This window comes from Pogonomyrmex barbatus, unplaced genomic scaffold (genome assembly GCF_055798465.1).
Source record: "Pogonomyrmex barbatus isolate J1 unplaced genomic scaffold, ASM5579846v1 scaffold2, whole genome shotgun sequence".
In the NCBI taxonomy this organism is placed as follows: Eukaryota; Metazoa; Arthropoda; class Insecta; order Hymenoptera; family Formicidae; genus Pogonomyrmex; species Pogonomyrmex barbatus.
Genome location: NW_028297116.1, coordinates 13,540,024 through 13,566,380, shown reverse-complemented (window position 1 = coordinate 13,566,380; position 26,357 = coordinate 13,540,024). Strand labels below are relative to the sequence as shown.

Here is a 26,357-nt window from a genome sequence, read left to right as displayed (position 1 = left end):
TAATTATAGATTACGTAACAAGCCATAACAGCCCTGCTTATATTACGCATGAAAAGAGGAACTTACATTAATGAGTGGCGTCACTCCTGCTATTCATCACGGTCACGCCGTCTGGCGCTATTCGTTATTGCTTTATCTTTTGAACATAACAGAAGTGTATGTGGAACAATGAAGACACTGGACTTTGGACAGATTTCTATATTTTTTATTAATTTGCTAATACACATATATAAATATAAAATAAAAGGGCAGGCAATAAAAAATATGTATAGTATAAAATACATTTTACGATTATATACTAGTGAGTCTTAAAAATTAATAATAAATGCATCCTTGGTACTCAAGCCTCTCCGTACCTGAGAAGAAATCGAAACGATAAAAAGTTCACAAATAATCGATTTGATCTAAATTAGAGCTAGTTAATTTAATACTAATATAATTCTTGTGCTATATAAAAATAGTATATGTTTGGAAATTTGATTCGATGATTATATGATGGATATAACCAGAGAAAAGTAAATCAAGATAATGTGTATTTATAATCCTTAAATGTCTGTGAGTCAGCATTCTGCTTGTCATATAAATAATAAATAAAAAAATATGATACATTGTCGTTACATATGCACAACATTTTATGTACCATATAATAATAATAAATCTAGTAATAAATAAAGAATCATAAAGTTTTACATTCGTTTCTTATGTTAATTCGACACTTCTTAACACCCTGAAGTAAAAACTCTGTTTACGCCTCTGGTTACTTAAATCATCTATTTTTTCAGTTATATTATCTTAATTTATGATCTCATTTCTCACATCATGTATTCTAAGATTAATGGAGGGAAATTATATATAAATTATATATAAATATATAATTGATTATTAAATATCTTAATTCGGTATTTTAACTCGACTGTAAGAAATAATTGAATTGACATCGCTGCCTTGTACGGGCAATATTAAATTTGTATACATTCTGTAAAAATGATATTTATAAAAAGCAATAATTAGCATCTTACATTTAACATGACTATATCTAACATAAGTAGATATATATGTGCCATATATAAAATTTGAAATATATATATATGTATGTATGTATGTATGTATGTATGTATGTATGTATGTAAATTTCATTTTATTTAATTATTATTAATATTATTATTAATATTATAGTTTAACGTTATACTTTATGTTTAATGTTATACTTTAGTAATGTTATATTTCAGTCATAGTTTTTAATGTATGAAAGACATATTATATAATTTGTATATTTTTACAACAAACATTTATGCGCTTCAATTTTTATTTCTATTTCTATTTCTATTTCTTAGTTACAATTGTAAATAATAAAGATTCATTAAGAACATGTTTGACAAAATATCCTGTAATTATAACACAGAAGTATATACAATTTTAAAAATAGTAAAATAGTATATATAAAATTACATTATAAAATTACATTATATATTGTATAACTGTATATATATCCTCTATTTCAATTGTAATATTTTTTCTTTTCTTGAAATTATTACATAAATGTTTATATCTAAATTGTGGTACATAATTTCTTAATTTCTTTCTTCAAAATTGTGCGTAATATATTATAGTAAAAAAAAAATAGATTTTATATTCAATTAAATGATTTAATTAGATAATACATCGATGTGTAACATAAATAGCTCAACTTTCCAAATATTGCAAAGATCGCTAAATAAGGATTCTCTCCCATAGATTCGCATCTACATCCGTATGAATCATTGATTTTTTTCAATCATGACTCATCAGAAATTCCCGTAACATTCCCGTTTTCTCAAGAATCTTTAACTTGAGGGGAAATAATTCTTAAAAAACTGCATTGAAACTTGTTGCAAGGGGTTAGTGATTCATCTTGTATATTTCACATATCGAGATTCGATGCTTATCTAAATATGCAAAACGATCGAATATAAATATATCTGATTTAGGAAAGAAAAGCTTTAAATAAACTCAGTCATTTATGATAATAACTGCATTAATCTAACAGTTATTTATTAACTTTTATTTAATTAAATTTTATGTAATATAAAATGCATCTATTTCGCGTATTTCGTATTGCGAGAAAGAGATGAGAGAAATTTGAAAGAAAAACGAGAAAATACAGGAAAATGTTGCTATAAATCTTACATCAATATCTTCGTACATATTTTTATTGATTTAAACCTTAACATAATTTTGCTTTTGCATTACAAAAATTGCGTGCTCATAGTCTGCGTGAAATTATACAGTGTGAAAGGTCGTACCTCTTGGTGGCACGGGTGGTGCAGGCAATTTCTTTGGTATGGCGCCGAGAATCTTGGCGGCATCGTGACCTATATTAACAGCAAGGTTCATGTATTCCGGCATTCTAATTTCGGTGGCCTCGTTCATGTTTCTCGAAACGTTCGACAAATTTGTCGATACGTTCTCCTCATCGTGTGTCGTCCCGACAGTCTCTTGACCTCGAATAGCGAGTGCGGAGTCGATCTCGTCAATGGCAGGTTGAGCGAACGACGGTTTCACTTTTGTGGTATCGGAACACGCTTCGGCAGTATCGTCAAGGTGACGTTCTCCCGCAACTTGCCGATCTACGTGAACGGAATCGGCAGATGTTGATTCATTACTCGTGCAGTCTGGGATGCACATTCCTGGCGGCACGACTGGAATGAAATTTGACGATATCGGTTCGATGTTAGTATAACTGTTACTGGCAACGTGTTTTATCCCTTCAGTTTCTTCTTGAGGTTTGTCCGGCGAAACATTTTGGAAGTCGTGATATCTCGGATGATCGCATAATGAGTTCGGCGTGTCCGGTTCCCTCGGAGAACCGTCCGCTTTAAACGCTGCAAAAGTTAAATTTTGTGGATTGATTATTTATTTCTGAGATTTTAGCTCACCAATGATTAAAAAAAGTTTAAAAAATCTTTAATAATGAGACATGTTTTTTTCAAATATTCCGTAAATATCTTCTGAACTGCTATATGTTATATTCAGAATAATATTCTAGATGATGTCTAAACTAGATAAGAATGAAGGTTTGATTTGATTAATTAATATTACCATGAACGGGTAATCCTGACGGTGGGAACGCGATATAGTACTCGTTATCGGCTCTGGACGGTGATTGAGTATGTCGGAAATCAAGATCACGCGAAATAGAAACACTCGGTGATGGAGAATAACCGGATGCTGGTGAATATCTGCCTGTAAATGGCTTAGGCGCGGGTGGTATCTCGTAGGATGTCATGCCAGCTTTCTCATCTCTGATATTTTGGAGCTAAAAATAATTCGTAGATCTAATTTAATAACACAGAAATGATATACTATTTTATATTTTTTTTCAATACACAATTTTTTTTAATATTACATTTCTTCTTAAAATGTAAAATTAGATAACATAAGCAAAAACAATCTTGAATATTAATCTTGAATTTAAAACTGGCTTTTGATTGAGATTAATTTACAACATTTTAAATTGATTATTCATTATTTTTAATTTATATATATTGCACATACTCTTCTGTCTTCGGAATCGGAATGAGTTCCACTGTCGCCCAAGCTGGCACCGCTGCAACCGCTGACAGTGCTCATTCTACCAGATGAGGATGAACCTAAGGAATAGAAACCATTTTATGAAATTACATAAATATGCGTAAAACATTCAATAAAACATTCAATTATTTATATAAGAAGAAAAGAAATCCTAAAGAAATCTGGAAGCTTTCAAAATTTCGAAATTACTGTTTAAATTTTTTTAAGGTTGTTTTAAAATGCTTGTAAATATTTTAAAAGCATTTTTAAAGATATTCTAAATTATTATATAATAATTATTATGCTTACTGGAGATACTACGGAGACTTAAACTACTGATAGGCCGGCAATCAGCTAATCCACTATTAATATTTTCAGTTTTGTTCATAGATGATTCACTGACAGCAGATTTTGTATCTGTAGCAAAAATTAAAATGGAAAAATTTTAATTATTGTTTTGTTTCGGCTATCTAAGTAGAAACGATTGGAGATATTCTGAAAACGCAATGATATTTGCCTTTCTTTCCTTTGGAGAAGAATTTTCGTATTTTGTCGAATGGCGTTGGAGTTTTCATCTCTTCTTTCAATCTCTTCTGTATCCTGTCATATTCCTCCCGCATTGCCATAAGCTGTCGCTGTTTGTCTTTGAAACTTTGCTGAACATCGTTTCGTTTCTGCCAATTTTCAACGAGCCTTTCCACTTCGGATATAGTAAAAACGTTGTTTTTGAAGTCGTTAATGATCTCCAAGAGCTCGTCCTGAGGACCTGATGGCTCCCGGGATTTGGTGCTGCTGTTGGACGACGTTCTGCCATAGAGATGATTTTGGGATGATATTTTCTGACTGCAATTGTCTTCTCGTGTTCCCAAGGGATTTTGAACACATTCCTGGCGAATATTTTGAGTAGGAGTGCCCGTTCGGGACGGTGGTAAATTTGTTGTATTCATCGTAATCAGTTTTGAACCTTTAATTATAATTTGTATCGTTAAAAATTCACAAATATATTTATTTTTGAAAATAATTAAATAAAAATTGAAGCAAAATAATTATTATAATTTTAAAACCATTGAAGTTGTATATAAGAGAATTTAATTCAACATTAATGAATAATAATAAAAATATATATCAGTATTTAAATACTTGCCAATTAGATTATGATGAAAAGAATTCGCAGAAGAAGAATAATCTGTAAATTATATAATAATTATGTAAATTATTACGTATAAATTATGTAGAAATTATATTATGACAATTCAGGATGTTTACCGGTGGCATGCATTTTCATGTAACCTTGGAATGACATATCCAATCCATTTGAAGTGACTGAGGTCGTGGGTGTGGACGGCAACTGGTTATTAATTACTGGCGTAGGCGTTGGTACGATCGAATAATTCGCAGCTAAGGGATTGTTCGTGAATGTGTTAGAGATGCTCGTCGTTTGTAAATTCGGGATCAGAGTCGTTACTGGTCTCGCGATCGGTGGTACCAAATAAGCCTCGCTCAAAGGCTTTGGTTGACAATAATCTTCTTTTTCGTTACTGATTTCACTCGCGATTGTTGATGGGACATCCATGGTTGAACCCGTTCCTAAATACATACTCATATTATTTCTCAAATTTCTCTCAAGATTAATGTTTTCATTTTTAATTTTTTATGAAACTTTTTTATAAAATAATTTATACAATAATTTATGTCTCGTAAAAACATGAAAAAAATATAAAAAATATTTTTATGTAAAAAAATACATCGAAAATGTACGATTACATTTCTTTTAATTTAGAATCTGAAGTATTACTGAAATTACACAAGCACAAAATAAAACGATGTTTTTAATTTTTTAATTCGAAATTTGAAAATAAAGGCTCGTATATATTAATTTTACATTTTTAATTTCTTCTGTAATAAAATTAATATCTTCCTGCTTGTGTTAAATAGCTTACTATGTATTATATACAAAATTTTTTTTCATTTTAATTACTTTTACAAAGGCACGCTTCAGACTTATTAACGAGCAGAATTATTATGCTTCCGTAATATTGTTGTAGTGTTACATTATTCAATACCTGTTGATCGGTTCGTTGTTTGGCTTATGACTTTGAGGTAGCTATACATGTTGGTGAACTCGTTCATTTGCTAAAGTTTCGTCCATCGGAATCCAAAGTCACAATCGAAACATGCAATACAGAGTTGACTTGTCAGTTAATCCATCGACTATTTATAGTCTGAAGAATTAAATTGAGTAGCATGCAAGTACGCGCGATTTTTTTCCAAAATCTTTCTATTCCGAGAAAATTTCCAGAAAAACAAGATACACTTCAAAAAGGAAAAAACGAAAATTTGTATTTAATTTTATATCAAAATAAATTCTTATTTATTTCTTTATTTAATCTTCAAAAAAAGAATATTCTCGAATATTATCTTATCTTATTTTTTAAAATCCTATTTGTCACGATAATCTTTCGAAATTAAATAAAAAAATAGGCGAAAAATAGTATAATTTTATTTTTATATATATATATATATATATATATATATATATATATATATCAAATCATATATCATAATTTCGAAAGAGCTTCATCGTCACAAATATTATTATATAAAAGCTAATATTCAAAGATAAGATAAGATAATTATATTTTATCTTATCATCTGAATCTCTTTTTGAAGAAAAAAATAAAAATTTTATTTTATATATATATATATATAAAATAAAATTTTTATTTTTTTTTTACATAAAGTGCATGACTTACTACTTAGAAATTTTTTTCAAACGGACACGTGTATAACGAATGAATAATGGGCATCAAGCTTTGAGAAAAGCGAAGAATAAAATCTCGCGGTAATACCGATTATGTTTTCGGTTATTTGTGACGTCGGTCTAAAGGCGAGGTTTTTGTACCATGTAGCCCCGTAGTTGATGGGCCAGTCTTGTGTGTCCGGCTTGTTCAGCGAGATCGGCTGGTGTCAACTCGGAAACATTTCTCAAGTCGCATGCCAGATCGCCACCAGGACATTCCAATAATTGCCATGCCAGTTTCTCTAGGCCAAATCGTGCGGCGAAATGTAGCAACGTCGGATTCTCTTCTGGACCTAAAATGAATCCAAAGTTTGAACCATGATCGTTCAAAGATAGTGATTTACTTTACATTTTTATTCTCTTCATCCTAACACTTTTAATTATTCAAATTTTTTAAATTGTATGTCAGTGAACTAAATCGAGTATGTAATTTTCATTTAGTCGATAAATTAATAGTTACTTACTCGTGTAATTTTTATGGGCAGGCACCATTCCGTTTGGAGTGGCTAAGAGATTGAAATGAGGAGGGATGTTTTTCTGAAATGCGTGAACCATCCAATTGTCCAACTGTTCTCGATCAGTAGAATTAAAACCAAAAGTCTATAATAAATAAAAGAAACATAATAATGAGTCATATGTTTGAACATCTTATAATATCAATTATTTATAACAATGATAATAAAATAATCGAGTTAAAAATAAATTATCTTTAACTTTACATAAAAAAAATTCTTTATCATGAAATTAATTTTATAAAGATCTTTGGATCTAATTACCTGGCATATAAATTCAAGAGAATTATCGTGTGCCCTGAGAATCTGATCTAATTCTCTCAGTCTACTTTCGCATTTGACTTGCCTAACGCCGAGTGAGCATCCATTTTTGGATATTCTCACACCAACCAACATGGAGACTTCGAGACATCTCTCCGGTATCGAAAATTGCAGCGCGTAAGGATTTCTTCTTTTCACGTTGCTTATATCGATCGCGTCGCCGCAACGATCAACGATCACAGAGACATTATCCTCAGGTTTCAATGGATCGTTTAGCAAAACAATTATTTTGTTTTGTCCCTGCAAAAATGACACAAACATTTTTATAATAAGAAATTTAATGTTCCTACGTATTTTATGGATAATATTCAAGTTTTATATAGTTTTATTCTATTAGCAAAAATAAAGATATACATATTGTTTTACGCGTGTGTGAATTACATTATTGTTTAACGACAAATTTTCAACTAATATGAAATTAGCGTATCTCAAATAAGTTGAGCATTTTCTTAACAATTAGTCTTTCTTAATTTAAATTTATCTTTCCTTTTTTGTTTGTATCTTTTGCAATCTCGAAGTTTGTTTAATTATTTTAGAATTGTTTATATATATATATATATATGATAATTATATATACAATAAAAATACACTTACTAGTTTAACTTTTTTTGGATGTACGGAGAATGCTGTCTTGTCGCTTTTGAGGGCAGGCGGTGGTGTAGTACCTAAAATCGCGACCGCCGCACCAAGCAATTCACCGACGAATGTTTCATCTTGGTCTTTCACGAAAAATTTTCTCCACTGATCGTAAGAAATCAGGCTAGACCTATGTATATCATTGATATGACTTTCATGAACGCCCAGCATCATTGCCAGTACTTTCTCGGCGACCAGATGGTTGGTTAGATGAACAGCGTGTTCCGGGCTAAGTCGGACACGTTCCAGCAATATTGGGCACACGATGACAATTTGTAGGCGAGAAGATCGGATCTTCTCTTCCGTCTTCAATGCTATCGGCTCCTCGATCGCGATATGACGTACTCTGAGTCAGAAACATTTGTTTGAAATTTTATTTAAACTTGTAACACGTAGCAAAGATATACATAAGATATTTCATTTTGCACTTACTTGAATGGAGGTCGCCCTTGCTGACGACTGATTTGCTCAAAACACGCGGTGAGGTAGTTAACCCATGTATTAGAAGCTTCGCTTTCCTTACTAGAAACGAAGACGACATCATCCTCTGCGTGTCCGTCCCTTGATAAAGCTGTAGCTGAATGCGACCCTGAAACAAGCAATTGAAACATCAAATTAATTGACTCAAGTATATCTGTAAGATTGCTTCTCACATGGGGTCGTATAAAAAAAAAAAGATTGTAAGTTGATTCGATACATCGCTAAACTATTGTATTAAAATAACATTGATTAATTATGCAATCCATTTCGCTCACTTTAATATTTGTTTGTAGATTAATTAATGAGTTGCGTGAATTCTTTCTCAGCGTGTTAATTTGCCGACCTAGTTGACCGTCTTTAATTTACAAAATGTTTTCTGTACATGTGTCACAAGCAACCTTGATTTAGCTTTGTCATACACAGAGAATGCATTTAATTTTGTGTGACGCACATCACAGAACACGCGATGTGGTTGTAATATGTTTGATGAAATAATGTCACAGATAACATGGCCACCTCGTGCTACATGCGAAAACATAGAATAATGAAACAGCTTTGTAAAATTTTAATGCAAAATCGGCACACACTACAGCCTCGAATCAATTTAATATAATATTGTTGATACATAACACAAACGTACAGAATAGACGTAACAATCTTGTTCCCATTGCGCAGTAATGGCAAACAATTATTTATATCTATTACTTTTTACATACTATTTTTATATTTAGTATAATATTTTTATAAAAAGATATTTTCATATTTCAATAATTTAATAAAAATAATAATTTCAAGGAATTATTTCAAGGAATATTAAGAAATTTTAAACAAGGATTAATTAAAAAAATTGACTCTAAATCCACTGAAGTTATTGAAAATGTATATAGTTTTTTTCGGACACTTTGTGTACATATATATTACTTTATAGAATATATATATATTTATATATTACTTTATAGAATATAAACTAACAAATAATAATCATTTTGAAAATATTTTATAATAATGAAGAAAGAGAGAGTTTGCTGTTTTTATTCAATTAACGAATTATCGCAATAACTTTTACTTCTAGTACGTGAGGCGCGTGGCTCCCGTTTTTGGTATTTCCGGTTTTAAATTGAATTCATTACTTGTGAGACTAAGTTAAATCTATTTAGGGTCAAAGTAAATTTTGTATATACCGTTATAGGCTACATAAAGTTTTAATTACTTAATTCGACATTAATATCATTTCCTTCCGCTAATCTATATTTTTCATATATAACGCGCGTTCTTTGGTACATTTGTTAATATTTATAACATTATTCGTTTATCTCCTTTTTAGAAACCGTAAAAATTTTAATTTTTATATCATCTTGATTATAATAAAAAAATAATTTTAGGACCATTCCAAATTTATTCTTCAAGTTTAGATTATTCATAATAATATTTTATTATATTACTTTTAATTATTATATTACATCCTTTATGTTATATTTTATGTTACATTATTATTATTATAATATAAAATAAATTATTTGATAATATTATTAATTTTATTTCAATTTTAATCGTTAGCGATGCTCGTTAATCTCGACTAGAAACAGCGGCAATAATCGCGAGAAGTATGGTCAGTTCGTAACGCACGTGGGTCGCGGGTCGTTCTTGAATGATGATAATTTCTGCAAAAAGATCAACGCACTCGAAGAGGCGCATGTCAGATTATTTCAAGACGCGCGATTCGTCCCTCCGCCACTCGAGGAATGTACGTACGTTCACCATTCGCGCGATAGCTCGCACTCTCGAGGAATAACGTTTTCTCTCGCTTCGACTTACGTGTTATCGCAGAAAGATCTAAGAACTTTGGCCGGTTTCGTCTTCGCGGTCGAGGGCTGGCACAGATATCGGCAATCATTTTCTGTGTGAACGCTCCCAATTGTATTCAGAAGACAAAAATCATCGAAGAACGCGCGCAACCCTTTCGATACTCGTACCCTTCGTTTTAATAACGGGAATTAAATTCCAATCTTCTATCCATTCCAAACTTCCATCATTGAATGTCGCGGTTATATGAGCGTGATTCGACGCACGCTTGGATTACTTTCGTTTTCTATCACAAGATCTATCGCAAGATGCGTCTTCTTAATCGAGAATTCCCAACGAGAACGAGTCCACGGATGACGAAGTACGACTGCTTGAAGTCACTCTCGAGAGGAAATCGTACCGTTCATTTCGAGGCCCCACCCCGCGCCCATTGTTTTCACGCTCGGCTTCGGCAAGACGAATTAGGCGGTGCTCATAATTTTTTCCTGTACGCATGATGCATGACAAGTTCCGAGCTCTCCATCCGAATCGTCCGTATCCGCGCCGACTACGTCAAACAATGACGGTATTATACAACCATATGCCAAATCTGTGGTGATAGACTGAATTAAGTCTTCATTATATTTGGCCAATGTAATCCATTTGCATTATTTTATTTGTTCAAAGCGTAGGTTTCATTAATTGTGTTTAAAAAATGAAATTCTTTATATATGTTTTATTTAAAAAATATTTTGAATCTCTTTGAAGCAGGTATTTTTTAACGAAAGTTATGAATAATTTATTTTTACGAAATGAAAGGTATTTATTTTTATTTATAATTTTATTTGATTAATATTGGCACGAGTAATTTTAAGGGGCTAACATACGATAATTTTTGAACAAAGTGTTGACAAACAAAAAGTTAGAATATATCTGATGCTACCTCAATCTCATCTCTATTCAACTCACACGCAATGAATTCTGCATTTCACATTAACATACCACATATTCTGCATTGAATACATCAGGATGCGATAGCTGACGTCTTCGTAAAGAATTCGTGAAAGTTACGCGCGAAGAAACAACATTTTACAGTTTTATTTGTAAGAATAATTAATTACTATGATCTCTAATTATAAAATATACAATACGTTTTATAAAATATATGCACAATTGTGCTTCATCAATTTTAGTCTCACCTATTTGCGATATCAATATTTGAACAAATTTTTTTTCATTCAAAAAGTTTCTACGAAAAATTGGTTTATTTCTATGCTTTCTCGCCTTTTAAGTTATTAACTTCATTATTCTGAATAAGAAAGGGTAATATAATATTAGAGGATAATTACCAAAATATTCGGCGCATCGTTTGGCGTAATAATCTTCCGCTTTTATTCTCATTTTTATTTCGTTAATACCATCTACGCACTGATCGATTCCATCCATTCATTTCAATTCACTAAAAAAAAAGATCACTTAATATTGGCTCGATAATGAGATGAATATTCTTGTCAGAAACATAAATTAAAATCAACATAATCCCGACAAAATAAATTTTTAATATATAAACAACACTTTTACTATTTACTACTTCTTAATGGAAAACGCGAGAAGTGGCATGTTGTGCAAGTACATTTTCCGCATGTTGTGCCGAAGATTAGACTCATGAATACTACGCCAGTATTTTTAATTGATATCGAAAAGTTAAAAAAAAAATATGCGAGACTTGACGAGTGTAAAACTGATCTCTAGTGTGAGGCGCGGTGGAACTGAGCGGACATTCAAGTATTTCTCGGGGATGCACCGACCATCGCGATGTTCGCGATGTGCCCGGCGCAGGCGCGTAACTAAGACAGAATCGTTTGTAATGAAGATCTTTTGGATCCACGTGGCGATCCGTTGATCTCGTTCATTATCACGTCAATGGAATCAGCAGAAAAAAAGTCTTTCATAACTTTCATAAATTAATACTCAATTAAGAATCCTTGTTTAATCGAGATGTATTTCATCGATTACTGCAAATCGTATTTTCGATGTGACATTTAATTTGTCCATTTTTTTTTTATGCAGAATATTATATGTTATATTATCAATAATTCTCAACAGTTTAACTTGAAGAATTAAAATTTTCCACTTACAATTAATTCAAGATAAATTAATTCATTCGCTAAAAGATTTTCGATTTTTATCGTCGGTCTATTCTGAATCTCAGAATTTCCTAAAAAGTCAGAACCGTAAAACAGAAACCCCATTCACAAACGGATTGAAATTCCGTTGGCGTAACGCGACTTTTAAAGAACGGCTGTTATTTATCGGCTCTTTTATTTCCGCCGACCTTTACCCTAAATCTCTTATCATTCTAATCCACGATTAATCATCCTCTACATTATATATTGATAATTTTTTGTGCAATGAAATTAACTAAATATACTTTTAAGTAAAAAAAAAGAATAGAGAGAAGTGTGTTTCCGATGTACTTCATTATTCTAACCGTTATCATTTAATTACTTCCGCTCATATTTTTTGCAATCGAGTACTCACATTTACACATAAGTGTATATTTATTTTTATTTATAAAATATTTCGAAAATTAAATAAGACATTCTGTGCATTTTTTTTTTATAATAACGTTAAAGGAAAAGTACAGAATTGTTCACGATGTTTTATATTAGTTCGTTTACTTCTGGTAATAATGCGTCGCATATCTAGTTATGCATTTGATATAGAAATTAGGCTGCTTCAATTAATCAGATCAGAAGAGGAGACTGAGTCATTCGGCCCCTTGGACGAGAGTATAATAGTAATAATTGTCTTGAGATCCACGAAAGCAATTCCTTGTATTTTACTCTGTCTCTGTCGCACTTGCATATTGTGGATACAGTTCATTGATATAGTTCATGTGTCGAAAAATTTGGACAGATAGTGTTCCATCGATAAATCCGAAAAAAATCTAGGAAACCGAATTTTTTTTTTATTTAATTTATGGTTATGTAGGATGAAAGTTGTATAAAGGAATGATATTTGTAATTATAAAAAAGAAAAATTCAGATTAAATAATTACGATAGCACAATATTGCGATCCGCGTGAGTTAAAAATATATATAGTAAAAATGACATTTCTTTTAGTCAGGAGAATTGATTTATTGTTATTTAACTAGCTGTTCATGTGTGCATTTATCCGGACGATCCTAGAAATAACAATGTGAAATAACGAATGTTGGAGATATTTCTGTCACGGGAAACGCGTCGGATATTGCGGGAATGCAAAGCGGGTAAGAAGTCATCGCTTGTGTACGCCAACGCAGCGCGGTGCATATAACGGTTGCATTCGGGGCATATGTGCTGTTTATAAATTTCTCGGAGGGACAGAAGATGATAAGTCGGCGGCGTTTATAGGTCCTTCGCTTTCTCGGAAATCTCGACTGACAAGAGAATTATTACGCCATTACGGGGAATAATGACCGATAAAATTTTTTTGTTGGAATGCAATCTGTCTTTTATACAGAGTACTTTAGATCGCCTATAAATTTTTGCAATCTACCTTTTATAGGCGTTTTATACAAGATACTCTAGCTTATTAAAAATTTTTTAATCAATATATAAAAAACACAGATAAAAAATTCTGTTACGTTTGTAATACTTTAGATATGTTGGTGTTTAATATTTTATAAACATTTTTTACAAAAAAATTAGTAAGAAATATACACGCATCTCCTTAAATGTAATAGTAACAGTTGAAGAAGAAGAAACTTTATGTTTAGGGATAATGAACTATTCTATACAGATTTTGCTGTATCATTGTTAAGCTATAGCCCAATCTATTGAATGATTAAATCTATGTAAGCTTCTTAAAGACGTCTAGACGATTCTCAAAAATCCTATAAGCCTAGAGTCGGCGCCAAAATGGTTAAGACACAATGTGTTATTTTGTGTGTGCCTATAGACAATCTTTACAAATCTATTTTTACGTCAACAGAAAAAAATGATAATATTATAGCTATAAGAAATAAATGTTGTGATATTGAAGAATTTATAAAATATAATTTTTGCTTTTAAAAGATATTAATTTAATTTTAATTGCTTATAACTTAGAAATAATCTATTTCATAAAAAAAATTGTATTTTTTAAGAAAAAATGTCAATAAAATATCCAGTTTCCGAAAAATATTTCTAAGAATAGAAATTATATTAGAGTCTCATTTATTTTCTTTTTCTTTACAAGGAAGAGAGAAGTCCTTTTTTACAGGAATAAGAAAAACCTCTCATATGAATATGATTTATATGAATATGACTCTTAGCACAATTGACGTATCATGTGATATCTTCCATAAAATAAATAGAATTGTTTTTACTTGTTTAGAATTGTTTTACTAGATAGCGTATCTTATTTTAAATTGTTTTATTGAAAATAAAAGAAATTAAATAATAAAAACAGAACACAATACTTTATTAGCAAAAATTTCTGTAAAAATCGGGAGAAAAATGCTTAAGTAATTAGATAATGAGATATAAGAGAAATAATGACTTGTTCTTTATTGTTTCATTTATATAATTACTTAATGCTGAAATAAAAAAAGCTTTCTTTCGAATTTCTTTCAACTGAATATGTTTAAATGTGTCTTGAATAGCATAACAAATCTATGTATATGTGAGCAAAAGTGTCGTGAAGCCACTTGCCGTTATTGGATTATCGTAAATGCACGCACACGCATACGTTATATCATCAACATCTTGTAAACAACTCTATTTACGAAGCTTAGATTTATAGATCTTGTTACGTGCGAAATATGACACGCAGAATTTTTCCATAAATTTTTATCACATATCTGCGCACTTCTTTTTATTTTAAAAGAAAAATTTTTTACGAGAGCAAAAGTTAATTAGATTAAAATTGAGTTAGTTTAAGTTATGTAATTAAAAAATTTTTTATTCATTAACTACAATTTATTAGAATTATGAACAGGATTATCGACATCTCTTCAGCTTGTAAAAATATAAAAATCGTTATCTCATGTAAGATATCAATAATGAAGCTATAATGATGATACTTATCTTAATTTTTCTTACTTAATGAGAAGTAAAAATTTATACAGAACATTATGAACATTTCCGATAAAATCAGAGAGAATATTCATTTTACAAGTTTATCGAGATATATCTAGTTTGACGGCAAATGTAGTTCGTGGAGTAGACTCGTGGACGATCGGCGGGATCGATAAGAGGGTGAGAATTATCGAAGAGAAGCGGACGCGCGACTTTTGGTTCGCTGGATAAATCGTAGTTATACCGGACATCGCGTATTGACCAATCAAAGCTCGTTTATGTACTTGATGGTCGTTCCAACTCCGATAGCGCCTCTCGAATCCCTTTTCGAGCACGAATCTAAATTGATGTTTCGAATCCAACGAAACCGATGTGTATTTTCGGGAGAAAAATTTTTCGGAGCTCGAATCGATCGTGAAACCTTTCGCCGATCCCTTTTATCATAATATTTGAAAATCAAGTTATACAAATCAAAATATTTCGTCTCATTGTATATCGGTCGGTCTGCAAGACATAAACAATTAGCAGTTGCGAGCTTTCAGACAGTTTACAGAAGCGTCGTTTCACTCCGGTTTCTGGACAAAATCTCAGAGCATAAACATTTATAGCACGGGTAAATATCGGAGCAGGGGAATATCCCTTTCTTTCTTCCGGATGTTTTTCTCGTACGGCGACGTGCATACCATCATGGTAATTTGCAGTGAATCCGAATAACGTAGAAATGCCATGCATGGATGGCAAGTGGAATACGGTCCGATATGCACAGACTTGGCCACTAATTGCACTAATTAGACTGCACTAGTTTGCGATTCGAACGCAATTTAATCAACTTTAAAACTCGAAGCTTGAGAAAAGGAATAATTAATGACAATTAATTCTGAGAAAATACACTCTGTACGTATAAAAGTGAAAACAAAAAACAAAATTCAAAGAAAAACAAGAGACAAAGGAAAAAAATATGAAAAATTCTATTTCAACGTTACTGTCTATTAAAAAAATGCGATTATGTAGATTTTGATTTTGATTTTTCTTTGATTAAAAATTAAAGAAACTTGATTTAATTATTATAATTTTTTAATTAATTAATCGGCTGCTTTTGTGTTGAGTCTTTTTGAGGCTTCTCAATTTATTATTGCGTGAAAAAGATCGATGCAAGACGCCTCACGGAAACTAACTGTCACCGCCGGAAGCGCTAGATCTGTGCTAGGGCAGCACCAGGAAGTACGACCGGTAAATAATATGAGGATGGAATCGAATATGCAGACAGAATGCTTAATCCCGCGGTTACTGACCTCCGCCTTTCAGCAGATTTATGTGAGCTCATTTTATCGGCGCACTCATTTTGTTGTTATCGCACTGCAAGTTGATCTTTTTAACACATCTATTTCCGCAGATTCAAGCAACTCAATGTAAAATACATTGCGTAACTGGCTCTTGTTTTGTTTTGCTAATGCACAATAATTAATTATTAATATCCAAGTATATCCAAAGCTAATAATCCCACATGAAGAATAAAATAAAGAAAAAAAGTAATAAAAATTAAAAAAATAAATAAATATTTTTTGCGCGAAACTTTGTTTAAAAGAGATCATTTCTAAGAATCGTTTAAAAGAATTCACTTCTGAATGATTGATACAATTATTTGATAATATAGAATGAAATATTTGCCAATATCGAACGATGGATAGTTGAAAAGCAAAATGTAATTTCCTTCTTGGAACTGTCTTTCCTTCAGGCGGGAGAGAAGAATTCATGGGGGAAATATATTCTTTCGATGAGGCCGTAGGAAGTGCATCGATACAACTGCCTGCGACCTCGTGTCAACATATGGACGGATATTTCCGTTTCGTGCCGGAGGAGCGACACACGCTGTGCGAGGCGCTTGCAACGGAAGACACGTGAAAACACATTCCAGAAACAAATCTTTAAGCTTTACATTTCGCATATCTATCTTACACACCTTCCACGACACGTCGTAAATGATTCATTGAAGAAACAAATTAACGCCTGTTCGCTTGTTTTTAGACACGTCGCGCTCCTGAAATGGAGATTCGTGTAAAACGTCATTTCTTGCAATCTGCACAACGTTTGCCGATGCAATTTTCAAGAATAGATATAAAAATAAGAGTGGGAGTTTTGATGATCCACCTTGCGATACAAAAATTTCTCATTTCTTATTTATGCTCAAAATAGAGTGTGAAAATAATATTTCATTTCTGTAGAATATAATACAAATAGATAAAAGCTAAAAAAAGTTTTCGACCAAATATATCTAATTGTGAGGTTAATTAACAGAGATAACAAAGATAATTGTTTGTCACAAAGCATTCTCTTGCTTATTTGTACATATTTTATTGCCGGTATCGCAGATGGAATTATTAATTTTGACTGCTGCGTAAGTATCTACGATTCATTTCCGGTTGTAATTAAAGAGCGGCCGGATGCTGGCTGAGGTCATATTTTCGCTATTAAATGTATGTTACAATCTCGTCTGCTTGACTTTCTTAATTCTAAATTCTAAGATTATATTACTCGATAGTTTATGTTACATGTGTATGTATTTATTCGTAGATGTCTCTGTACAAATCTGGATGCATACAGACAACAATATAAACGAAATATTAATTGTAGCGATAATTATTAATTTTTTTGGAGTTAATAATGTATTTGGAGTTAGTAATGTATGATTTATTAAAATTAATATGTTTACAATCAAATAATATTAATCATATTATTTTAGTTATTTAACATGTTAATAAAATATCGACATGTATAAACATATTAATATTTAATATTTGGTAAATTTTATTACATACTGAAGTATTACAAAAGTAAATTTATTGGAATTTAAAAATGAAAAATGAGGCATTTTGTTTGTTTGCTGTTTAGAAGCATGATTTGCTACTTTATATAATTTATAATTTATAATTATTTATTATAGTTATTTACATCCCAACCTTTTTATTAAAAAAAAAAGTAAATTTGCATACGAGGATTTTTCTGTAACTGTAGTCCATGTAACTGTAATCACGTAATATCGTAAATTTGGGAGTTTCATGATCTTGTATGTGATTGGTCGTACAATCGGCACGATCAACCATTGAAAAATGACGAAGTCGTTCGTCGAATACTAAAAGTTGTGAACTTCCGGAGCGGACTTCATCCGACTTAGGCGTGCGCGTTTATCTGCGAACCGGTCTCGGATTTTATTCTTTACGTGATTATGAGATCGCCGGATATCCTTTATGGGCTATTTATGTTAACTTGGATTTGAATTTTAGAGATAAACTGAATTAACTAACGAAGTAATTTGTAATAACACGCGTGTACGAAATTTATTTTCAGATAAAATCTGTACTATTAAATTATTAATAGCATTATCATTGTCATTAATAATAGATTTTCTTTTAGATTCTTTGATCAACTTAGAAAGTTATATAAATAGATTTATAATTCATTAAATTGCGATTTATTTTTATATTATAAAATGTTTTTTCAAAAACTTTTTAAAAATTAATTTTATTTATTATATTTGTCTAATAGTTAGCATATTATCATGATTATATCATATTTTGGTCTATAAAAACACACACACCAAAATAATATATTTTGTCTATATTTTGTCTAAATACGGAATTAAGAGATAGATTTATTATATCTTAACTAAAAAGTTAAAGTTTATTAGTGAAATCAATTTAAATACAATTAAGATCATCTTACATTTTTCAAATAGAAGCACTTAGCTATTTCTGTATAAAAGCCATACAATAAATATGACACTGTCTACAATCGTCACTTTGCAGCGCCGTAATTAAAGCCAGAGTGATTCGAAAGTGTCTTCTGAATGGAAATTGGAGAACAATCGATGCAATAGAGCGATCGAAATAGTGTCGTGGTGCTCCGACTTTTATAACACAGCAAACGTGATTCGCGCTTCATGCGGGCGTGTGACAAACGGGACGTGGGAATGCGAGAACTCTTCAAACGAGTGCGTAATCCTCATAGAAATAACAGTCATCGTTCGTGATGGAAAAATCATTCGTGCGACTCACACAGCTCAATAAGTCTCTCAATGATTTTGCGCCTTTCTCGAATTCAAATGCAAAAGTGTGTCTTCGATCGAAGAAAAGTTAAGAGAAACTTATCTGATTATCGGATAGGAGATTACTAATCGAAAAGCCAGAATTACGGTACAGTATTACAGCTAAAAAGAGTATCTTACTAGGAAATTTGTGCTTTCGCGATAAGTTCAATTCAGTTCCTTTTTATAACTACTTCGGGAAGTGGGAGCACTTCCGAGTAGATTTGAGCTACAAAAGGTAATTTCGAACTTTTTATAGGCACTTGTAGAAACGGAAATGGTATTTCTAAGCGATCTGAATTGAAGTTAATTCGGATTTATATCAAATTCGATTCTGTTTGTAATTATGATTTTGACATAATCTATAAACAATTAGCAACCTGCATTTCATTCAATAACAAGATTCATAACGGTAATTTTACAAAAGCTTGATGAAATGGAAGAGTCGAGATTTAAATTTGTCTGTACTCACCTTTATTAGACGAGCTCTTGTGTTTTTTACGTCTGGTTCTGTTGCTAGATAATTGTTTGCCCTCGTTGCAATGCACGCCATCGATATTGTCGACGCATAGAGTTGCCATTGTATCTGTTTCCAATAGATTCCTGGGTCCTCCCGTTCTTCCAGGAGCTACGACATTACCGGATGCGCCTGTTTCTTTCCCGAAAAAAGTACCGATCGAGTGCCTTCTTCGATTGGCGGTTGAGGGAAGAGTTGAGGAAACATTGTAATATCTGAAAATTACCCATTATATATTCCACATCTTTCATGCACACATGGATTTACAGCTTAAAATTATTAATTAATTAAAAAAAAAAATAAAAAGATAAAATAAAATGATAATATTTTTACTAACCTGGCGTCGTCCATGCCAAAGAAGACTTCTGCGGTATCGTCATCGTCATTGCTGTTGTCATCATCGTCGTTACGAGCTTTGGAATTGCCCGTTAAACCGCAATACACCATATCGTTGGACAGAAGTTCGCTAGCAGATTTCAGGACTCTCCTAGGTCGGCCAGGATGACGCCGATCTTTCTCGGAGTGCGAATGTGATCTATATTAACAAGACAATTTTATACATATTTTAATTTACATATTTTATACATAATTTAATAACAATTTTACACATATTTTACTTTATTAATACATTATTTTACATAATCATATAATACGTTTCATTTAATACATGTTTTTAATAAGAAGACAATTCGAACTAAAGAATTCGAATGCAAATAGCCAAATAAATTAGATTAAATGTATGTGATTGACGTGCGTCTTAATATTCGTAAAGACAGTGACTTTTTTTTTTTTTTTACCTGTGAGGTAAGTATGGTGACGGTGGCGCAACGTCGGACGGTCTTGGGTCACCTTTGAGGAACTTTTGTGTCTTCTCGTGATCCGCATTCGCGCTCACGGACCGGAAGAGATTGCGGAAGCTTCTCCTCTTGCCGCATCCGGGATGGATCGCGCCGTTTCGCGATAGCATCGGAACACGTTCCTCTGTCGGCGTCGATGGCGTCGATGTGCCCGACGCGCTACCGCGACCATCGTGAAGCATCAACGCGTTGGACGTGGACTCCGAGATCAGGACGCCACCCTGAGACGAAGCCGCGCCCATTTTGCAGGCTCTCCGGCGAAATAAAGCGGAGAAACCCCTGGGCGATGTCGGGGATACCAACGTCGTCGTCGTCGTCGCCGTCGTCGCCGTCGTTGTCGGTTTCGTCGACGACGATGCCCCACCGGACAGCGAGAAGTATGACGGATTATCTGTAAACATACGGATCGAACGGATCCCAGTCACGAAATTAATTCACTCACTGGACACTCTCTTCTTCAATTGTCTGCTGACAGGCTTCTGAGAAATTATTAGGTCCCTGTGGCATGTGATCTTCATACGTCACTATTTCGTAGGTGAACGTTACCTTGAGGCGAATCGACGTTGCAAAAGATACGAGATTGCGCGAATTTCCATTTGCATGGAATTTCCATTTGAGATGTCCATTATTATACAATTAAAAAGGATGTGTATTGTATACTGACATTGTTAAGTCAGATGTTAATCAAAAAGAACATCACGTTCCTGATTAATTAGCATATTTATTAAACCCCTAATAAATAGGAGTAATTAATTAGTTTAAATAATTAATTAATTAGTCTAATGTATTTAATATCAAATTATCAAGTTCGATATCTGATTTTTTTTCGCTCCACTCGCACCGCGTCAAGATATTAATGAAGATCTAGACTGAATGTTGAGTATTGTCCACATATATTTTTCGATCCACGCTCAGCTGTGACATCGACATCGCGCACATGATTGTGAAGGATGCACTCGTCGAATCTGAGATTAAAAAAATGTCATTCGAAGTGACGTTTACTTCTATCGTGAACCGAAGCTGTGCTACATTCGCGGCTAAACTAATAGAGAGTCCACCTGTGACTGTGGGAGCTGTATTACATTCATGGGACACCATGGAGCCTTGCTACGAGCATTGGATTCGGTCACGGTGGGGGGATACACTGGACCGGACGTTGCATTGTCCCCCCACCCGGTGAACCGGCAGGAATACGCGGTAGCTGCGCCGGAAATGCACCACCTCTATTCATGAGCCTCCTTCTCACTCCTCGGCAAGAATGGGCATTACCCGGATAAATTTATATCTAGCTTATTTTCGAATAAAATTCTTTCATTTTCATATATTTATTATTCGCATCATTTTTTACATTAACACTTTTAACACTTTGGGACCACCTATCGATGCTAAACTAACAATTTGTTTTCCTCTATGCGTATAAATCAAACGTGCCGTAAAATGATAGTTAAAGAAAAAATATATTTACAAGTATATGAGTGTAATTTAATTTTAATACTTGAAATTTTTTCGATCGCAATAGCAAAAATATATTCGAATTATATTATATTATTTATGTTTCGAGAAGTTAAATCGACACTGTGTTAAATTGCCTTGCAGATTACATTCGCGATTTTGACCAACAAATGTCGCGGGCAAGCTACCGCTTGCCTGTGAATGAAAATGAAGGATATGAGGATGCGGTGTAACGCGTGATTATGCGTGAACGACGTGTCCCGCGTGCCGAACGCACTTCTGAAATCTGTATGCGATCTCCGCGATCTTCGCTGCGATTGCACCGGGAAAAAATAAAACTCACCGACTGCCATGATGACTTTTTCTGGAAGAGGAAATGCGAGGTGAATGCCAAGGGTATCTGCAACACGAAATAAATATATATTATAATTTGTTATTGTGTTATATTCGACAAATAATTAAAAATTTCTCTGTGAAAACATGTATTTTTCGTTACTTTAATTAGAAATAAGAGTCATTATTTAATTTCATAAGAAAGAAAAAGAAGATTGATTTCACATTAATTATGCTATATAATCTTTGCAGATTTCTGATGAAGAAATTGAAGTTTTAGATTATTTTGCCTGTTAAGTGTAGATTCTGTGTATTAACTTTTCTCGCCTGCTGCTGAAAACTTGTGCTGAAATTTCGATGTCGAAAAACTCGTTACCGGGATACCGTGAATTCTTTTTCTTCTGAATCAGAAAATTTGCACGCGAGAAAGTGCGAATGTCCGTCGGTGCTTTCATTCATCGCTGAAAATACGCGCGAATATTATATTTAGCACGGTGAGAGGCGCATTGCGCGCATGGGGAACACGACCCGTTTACATTTGCACGTAGAAGAGGGTGGAGAACGAAGAAATGGGGGTCGAGTGCAAATGCGATGTGATTTCATTCATGTATTATATGCACGTGACATTATCACGTTGTCCACCGTGTATCTCGCATCCGCCGCTATTATCCATACAATGATACTTATCGAGTTGCTTTACAAGGAAATCTCTCCTTTATGAAAAGATTTCTTCCCATACGTAAGCATATTGTGACAATTATAATCCTTTTATTCAGCAAATGGCACAATTTAGCTTTTTGTTTACCTATTTCAATCTTATCCAATTCAATCTATATTCAATCTTTATATAATTTTTTAACATAAATATAAAAAAATTGTACACACAGAAAATATTGATTAATATTTAGCATTTAAATAAATAATTTGAATAGCTCATCAATTTAATATAACTAATGTTATTACTAAAAATTAATATGAAAATTAATACTAAAAATTAAATTAAAGTACGGAGCTTGTACTCTGTACAATTTTCATGCTGTACAATTGCTATTTAATTTTGTCAATCCATGTGATGATATTAGTTAGAAACTGGCAAATTCTTCGAATTTAGTTCAGCAAATACACGACGCAAGCACAATTTTCTGCCCTCATAGTTGCTGCAACAGTTACTATTTTCGTACGACCAGGAGAAGCAGAACGTGTGCCTGGTAGAGGTAAAGATAAATAGAAGGGTGAAAGAGAGAAAGAGAGAGAAAGGGTAGAAGAAGATTGAAAGAGAGGAGATGGGATAAGGTGATTGTACCCATGAAAAGTCAAAAGTCTTCCTTTAATCAAATTATAAAGAAATAAAGATTGCAATATGATTATCAAAATATAATTTTTTGAAAATAAAGTTAATAATTTTTGTTTTAGATTTAAATAAAATGAAAATGTTTTGAACATTATTTGTAACAAAATTAAATATTAATTTTTAGTATGATAAATTAGCGAGAAGAGCAATTATAAATTAATTATCACAAAAAAAATTAAATTTTTTAATACTGGGATATAAATAAAAAAGATATGGATCATAATTGTTAATTATATTGAAATTTACTTATTAAATTTTGAGAAAATAATTACAAAAGAGCTTATAGAAATTATGAATCGTAGGTGGTCCAACAAAAGATATGATTTGCATTTTATAGTCTGTTTGTTCTAAAAGAGATAATTGAAGCGGAAGTAATATACTAATATTAATTGCGTGTATGGATAATAACGTGCCTCGTAAATAAGAGACCTTTCACGTTCAACGATGTCTTCTATTTCGATTATCCCTTAGCAATCGTCTCGCGCAAATACCATGAAATAATTTCGCGGATCCAAAGCTACCAAGTCATATCGCTTGACGCATAAAATGAATTCTTGAAAATGCCAAAGGTTCGTCAGTAGTTAGTCGTATTTTGCAGAGGCTCGAACGGTAAATGCTCCCGAAGTTAAAACGCGGTTTCTCGAACAAATCACACACATTCGTTGCTATTAATAGAGGTCTGTTCCTGCGACCGTCGCGCGGTACACCGCCGCGTTGCGTCGCGCCCTGCATCTGCACCTGCAGCGACGCATGGTCCGATAAAAAGAAGCCTGTATCCGGCGGTGTGCACGTGCCCCTGTAAACGCGCACATGTGCGGCACACGCTATATCCAGAATGCAGCACGTTGTTCGAGACTATAAAGACGTGGCTTAGCCTGAGCGTAATCGCGAGGGTTTCTTGCCTGGAGGAGCGACTTGACTCCCTTTCTGCTTATTTTTTCGCTTCTGATTCATCCCATCTTTATTATCGTTTCTCGAATTTGTTACTCTGTGTGGAAAAAAATCGAACCCGAATTGTTTCTTATTAGCAAAAAACTAAATGAATTTCTTTCTATTCGGGGAATTTTCTGATAATCTGAATCTAGAAGATAAGAAATAATATAAACAGATAATAATGACAGATAAAGAAGAGATCCAAATGGATGGAGGGAAAGAAGATTTATTTAAGATTTAAGAAATATTTTTAGTATCAAAAATTTTGTATTTTTGAATTGAGAATTTTTATTTAAATATTTAGTAAGTAACTTTATTCAATAACTCATGTTTTTTTCTTAATTTTATTAAAATACTCATCGATGTTTTTCATTTTATGAAACTAAATTATATATACTGAATAAATAGATATGTATGAATCCTGCTAATAACCTCATCGTTAAATTAAAGTTAAATAAAACATAATGAAAAAAGTTGATAAGAGCATTTTTTAATATATACTATGTGTATGCATATTGATTTATCAAATATGCTACATTCGGATTACTTTATATCTCGCTAATAGAATATCCGCTTATATATAAGCTGTTCTATACGGGCGTCCTAAAAATATTCATTGCTAAAATGTAAAATGAAAGTGCTTGGTACAAAAGTGGAATTTTCATGAGACAAATTTACTCCTCCGACGTAAATCAATTTTACATAGTACGCCGGAGAGTACGAATATGTAAATATAAGTCTAATCGATTTATCACACACCTGCGGACTCACCTTCAATATTTCACCGTTAATGCTGTCTTCGTTGTTCAATTTTTGTTCGTTCTATAATTTGCTTGAGATGATTCTTGACAGATGTTACTTGACAGAAAGAATTTGCAATGAACAGCAATCCACTTCATTTACTACTACTAAACAACGTGACTGTATTTTTCGCGAAGAATTGCCAATTCCCATTTGCTTTTTTCTTTTTTCTGTTTTTCTTCTTCTTTTGAATTGCACGTAATACATAATATCTTCTTCATGCAGTTCATCTATGATTTATAATCTGTATTTACTTCATACATCTTTCTATATACATTTAGAACTTTAATAAAATATTTCTTCGTGAAGATTGCAGATTTAGGACAGTCTTATTTATCGATCGGGGTGAAAAGATTTTAAATTAGATATTATATTATGTACCGAGATGATCGATCGGTAGTTTTAGGTGTTTCTTATCGCATAACAATTAATGTCGGAACAGTATAATTCTGTTTATCAAGATTATTTAACGTATATATATTTGACACTTATTAACATAGTCTATTAAGATTCATCACTGATGATCGAAACTTGATGCTATTCTATTCACTTGATCACAAAGCAAATGTTAAGACAGCAGTATCTTCTTCTCCTTCATGCTTTGTTATCACTTCTACTTCGTCTATCTCGAATCTCGTATTTATCTCGAAGAGAAACTCGCTAGGAAGCGATGTCGCGCGTGGCCTTTTTCTAAACTTCCCAGTTATAGTCTAGGGACTCGAAGGTTTCGCGGGTTCCGTCAGGGTCGTGCTCGGTCAGAGATCTTGCACGGGTACGGCACAACACTTCATGAAGCACTGACAAGCTAGACCAGGAGGGAGTCCCATCGTCGGCGCTACCATATGATCGCTCGCTCGCTCGTTTTGCGCTCTCCTTCTCTTCTTCACTGCCACCACCCACGCATCTGGC

At 32.7% G+C, this 26,357-nt stretch overlaps 1 protein-coding gene across 2 annotated transcripts; it reads right to left on the bottom strand.

The window, feature by feature from the left end:
• Nucleotides 1-183: 183 nt before the first annotated feature.
• stumps (DBB domain-containing protein stumps) lies at nt 184-26,357 on the bottom strand. 2 transcript variants are annotated; one of them, XM_089076645.1, is made up of 19 exons: nt 25,419-26,357; nt 22,374-22,430; nt 20,519-20,969; nt 20,059-20,256; nt 19,677-19,936; nt 8,251-8,407; nt 7,777-8,164; nt 7,126-7,422; nt 6,814-6,949; nt 6,452-6,642; nt 5,613-5,682; nt 4,816-5,136; nt 4,694-4,735; nt 4,067-4,513; nt 3,859-3,966; nt 3,535-3,629; nt 3,079-3,295; nt 2,283-2,861; nt 184-356 (listed from the first exon to the last, which is right to left on the bottom strand). In XM_089076645.1, the coding sequence occupies exons 2-19, from the start codon at nt 22,381-22,383 to the stop codon at nt 316-318; spliced, it is 4,008 nt and encodes a 1,335-aa protein (XP_088932771.1). In that variant the 5' UTR covers nt 22,384-22,430; nt 25,419-26,357; the 3' UTR covers nt 184-315. The 2 variants fall into 2 exon arrangements, with proteins under 2 accessions (XP_088932771.1, XP_088932772.1); XM_089076646.1 differs by lacking the exons at nt 22,374-22,430; nt 25,419-26,357 and having other exon boundaries at nt 184-2,861; nt 20,519-20,979.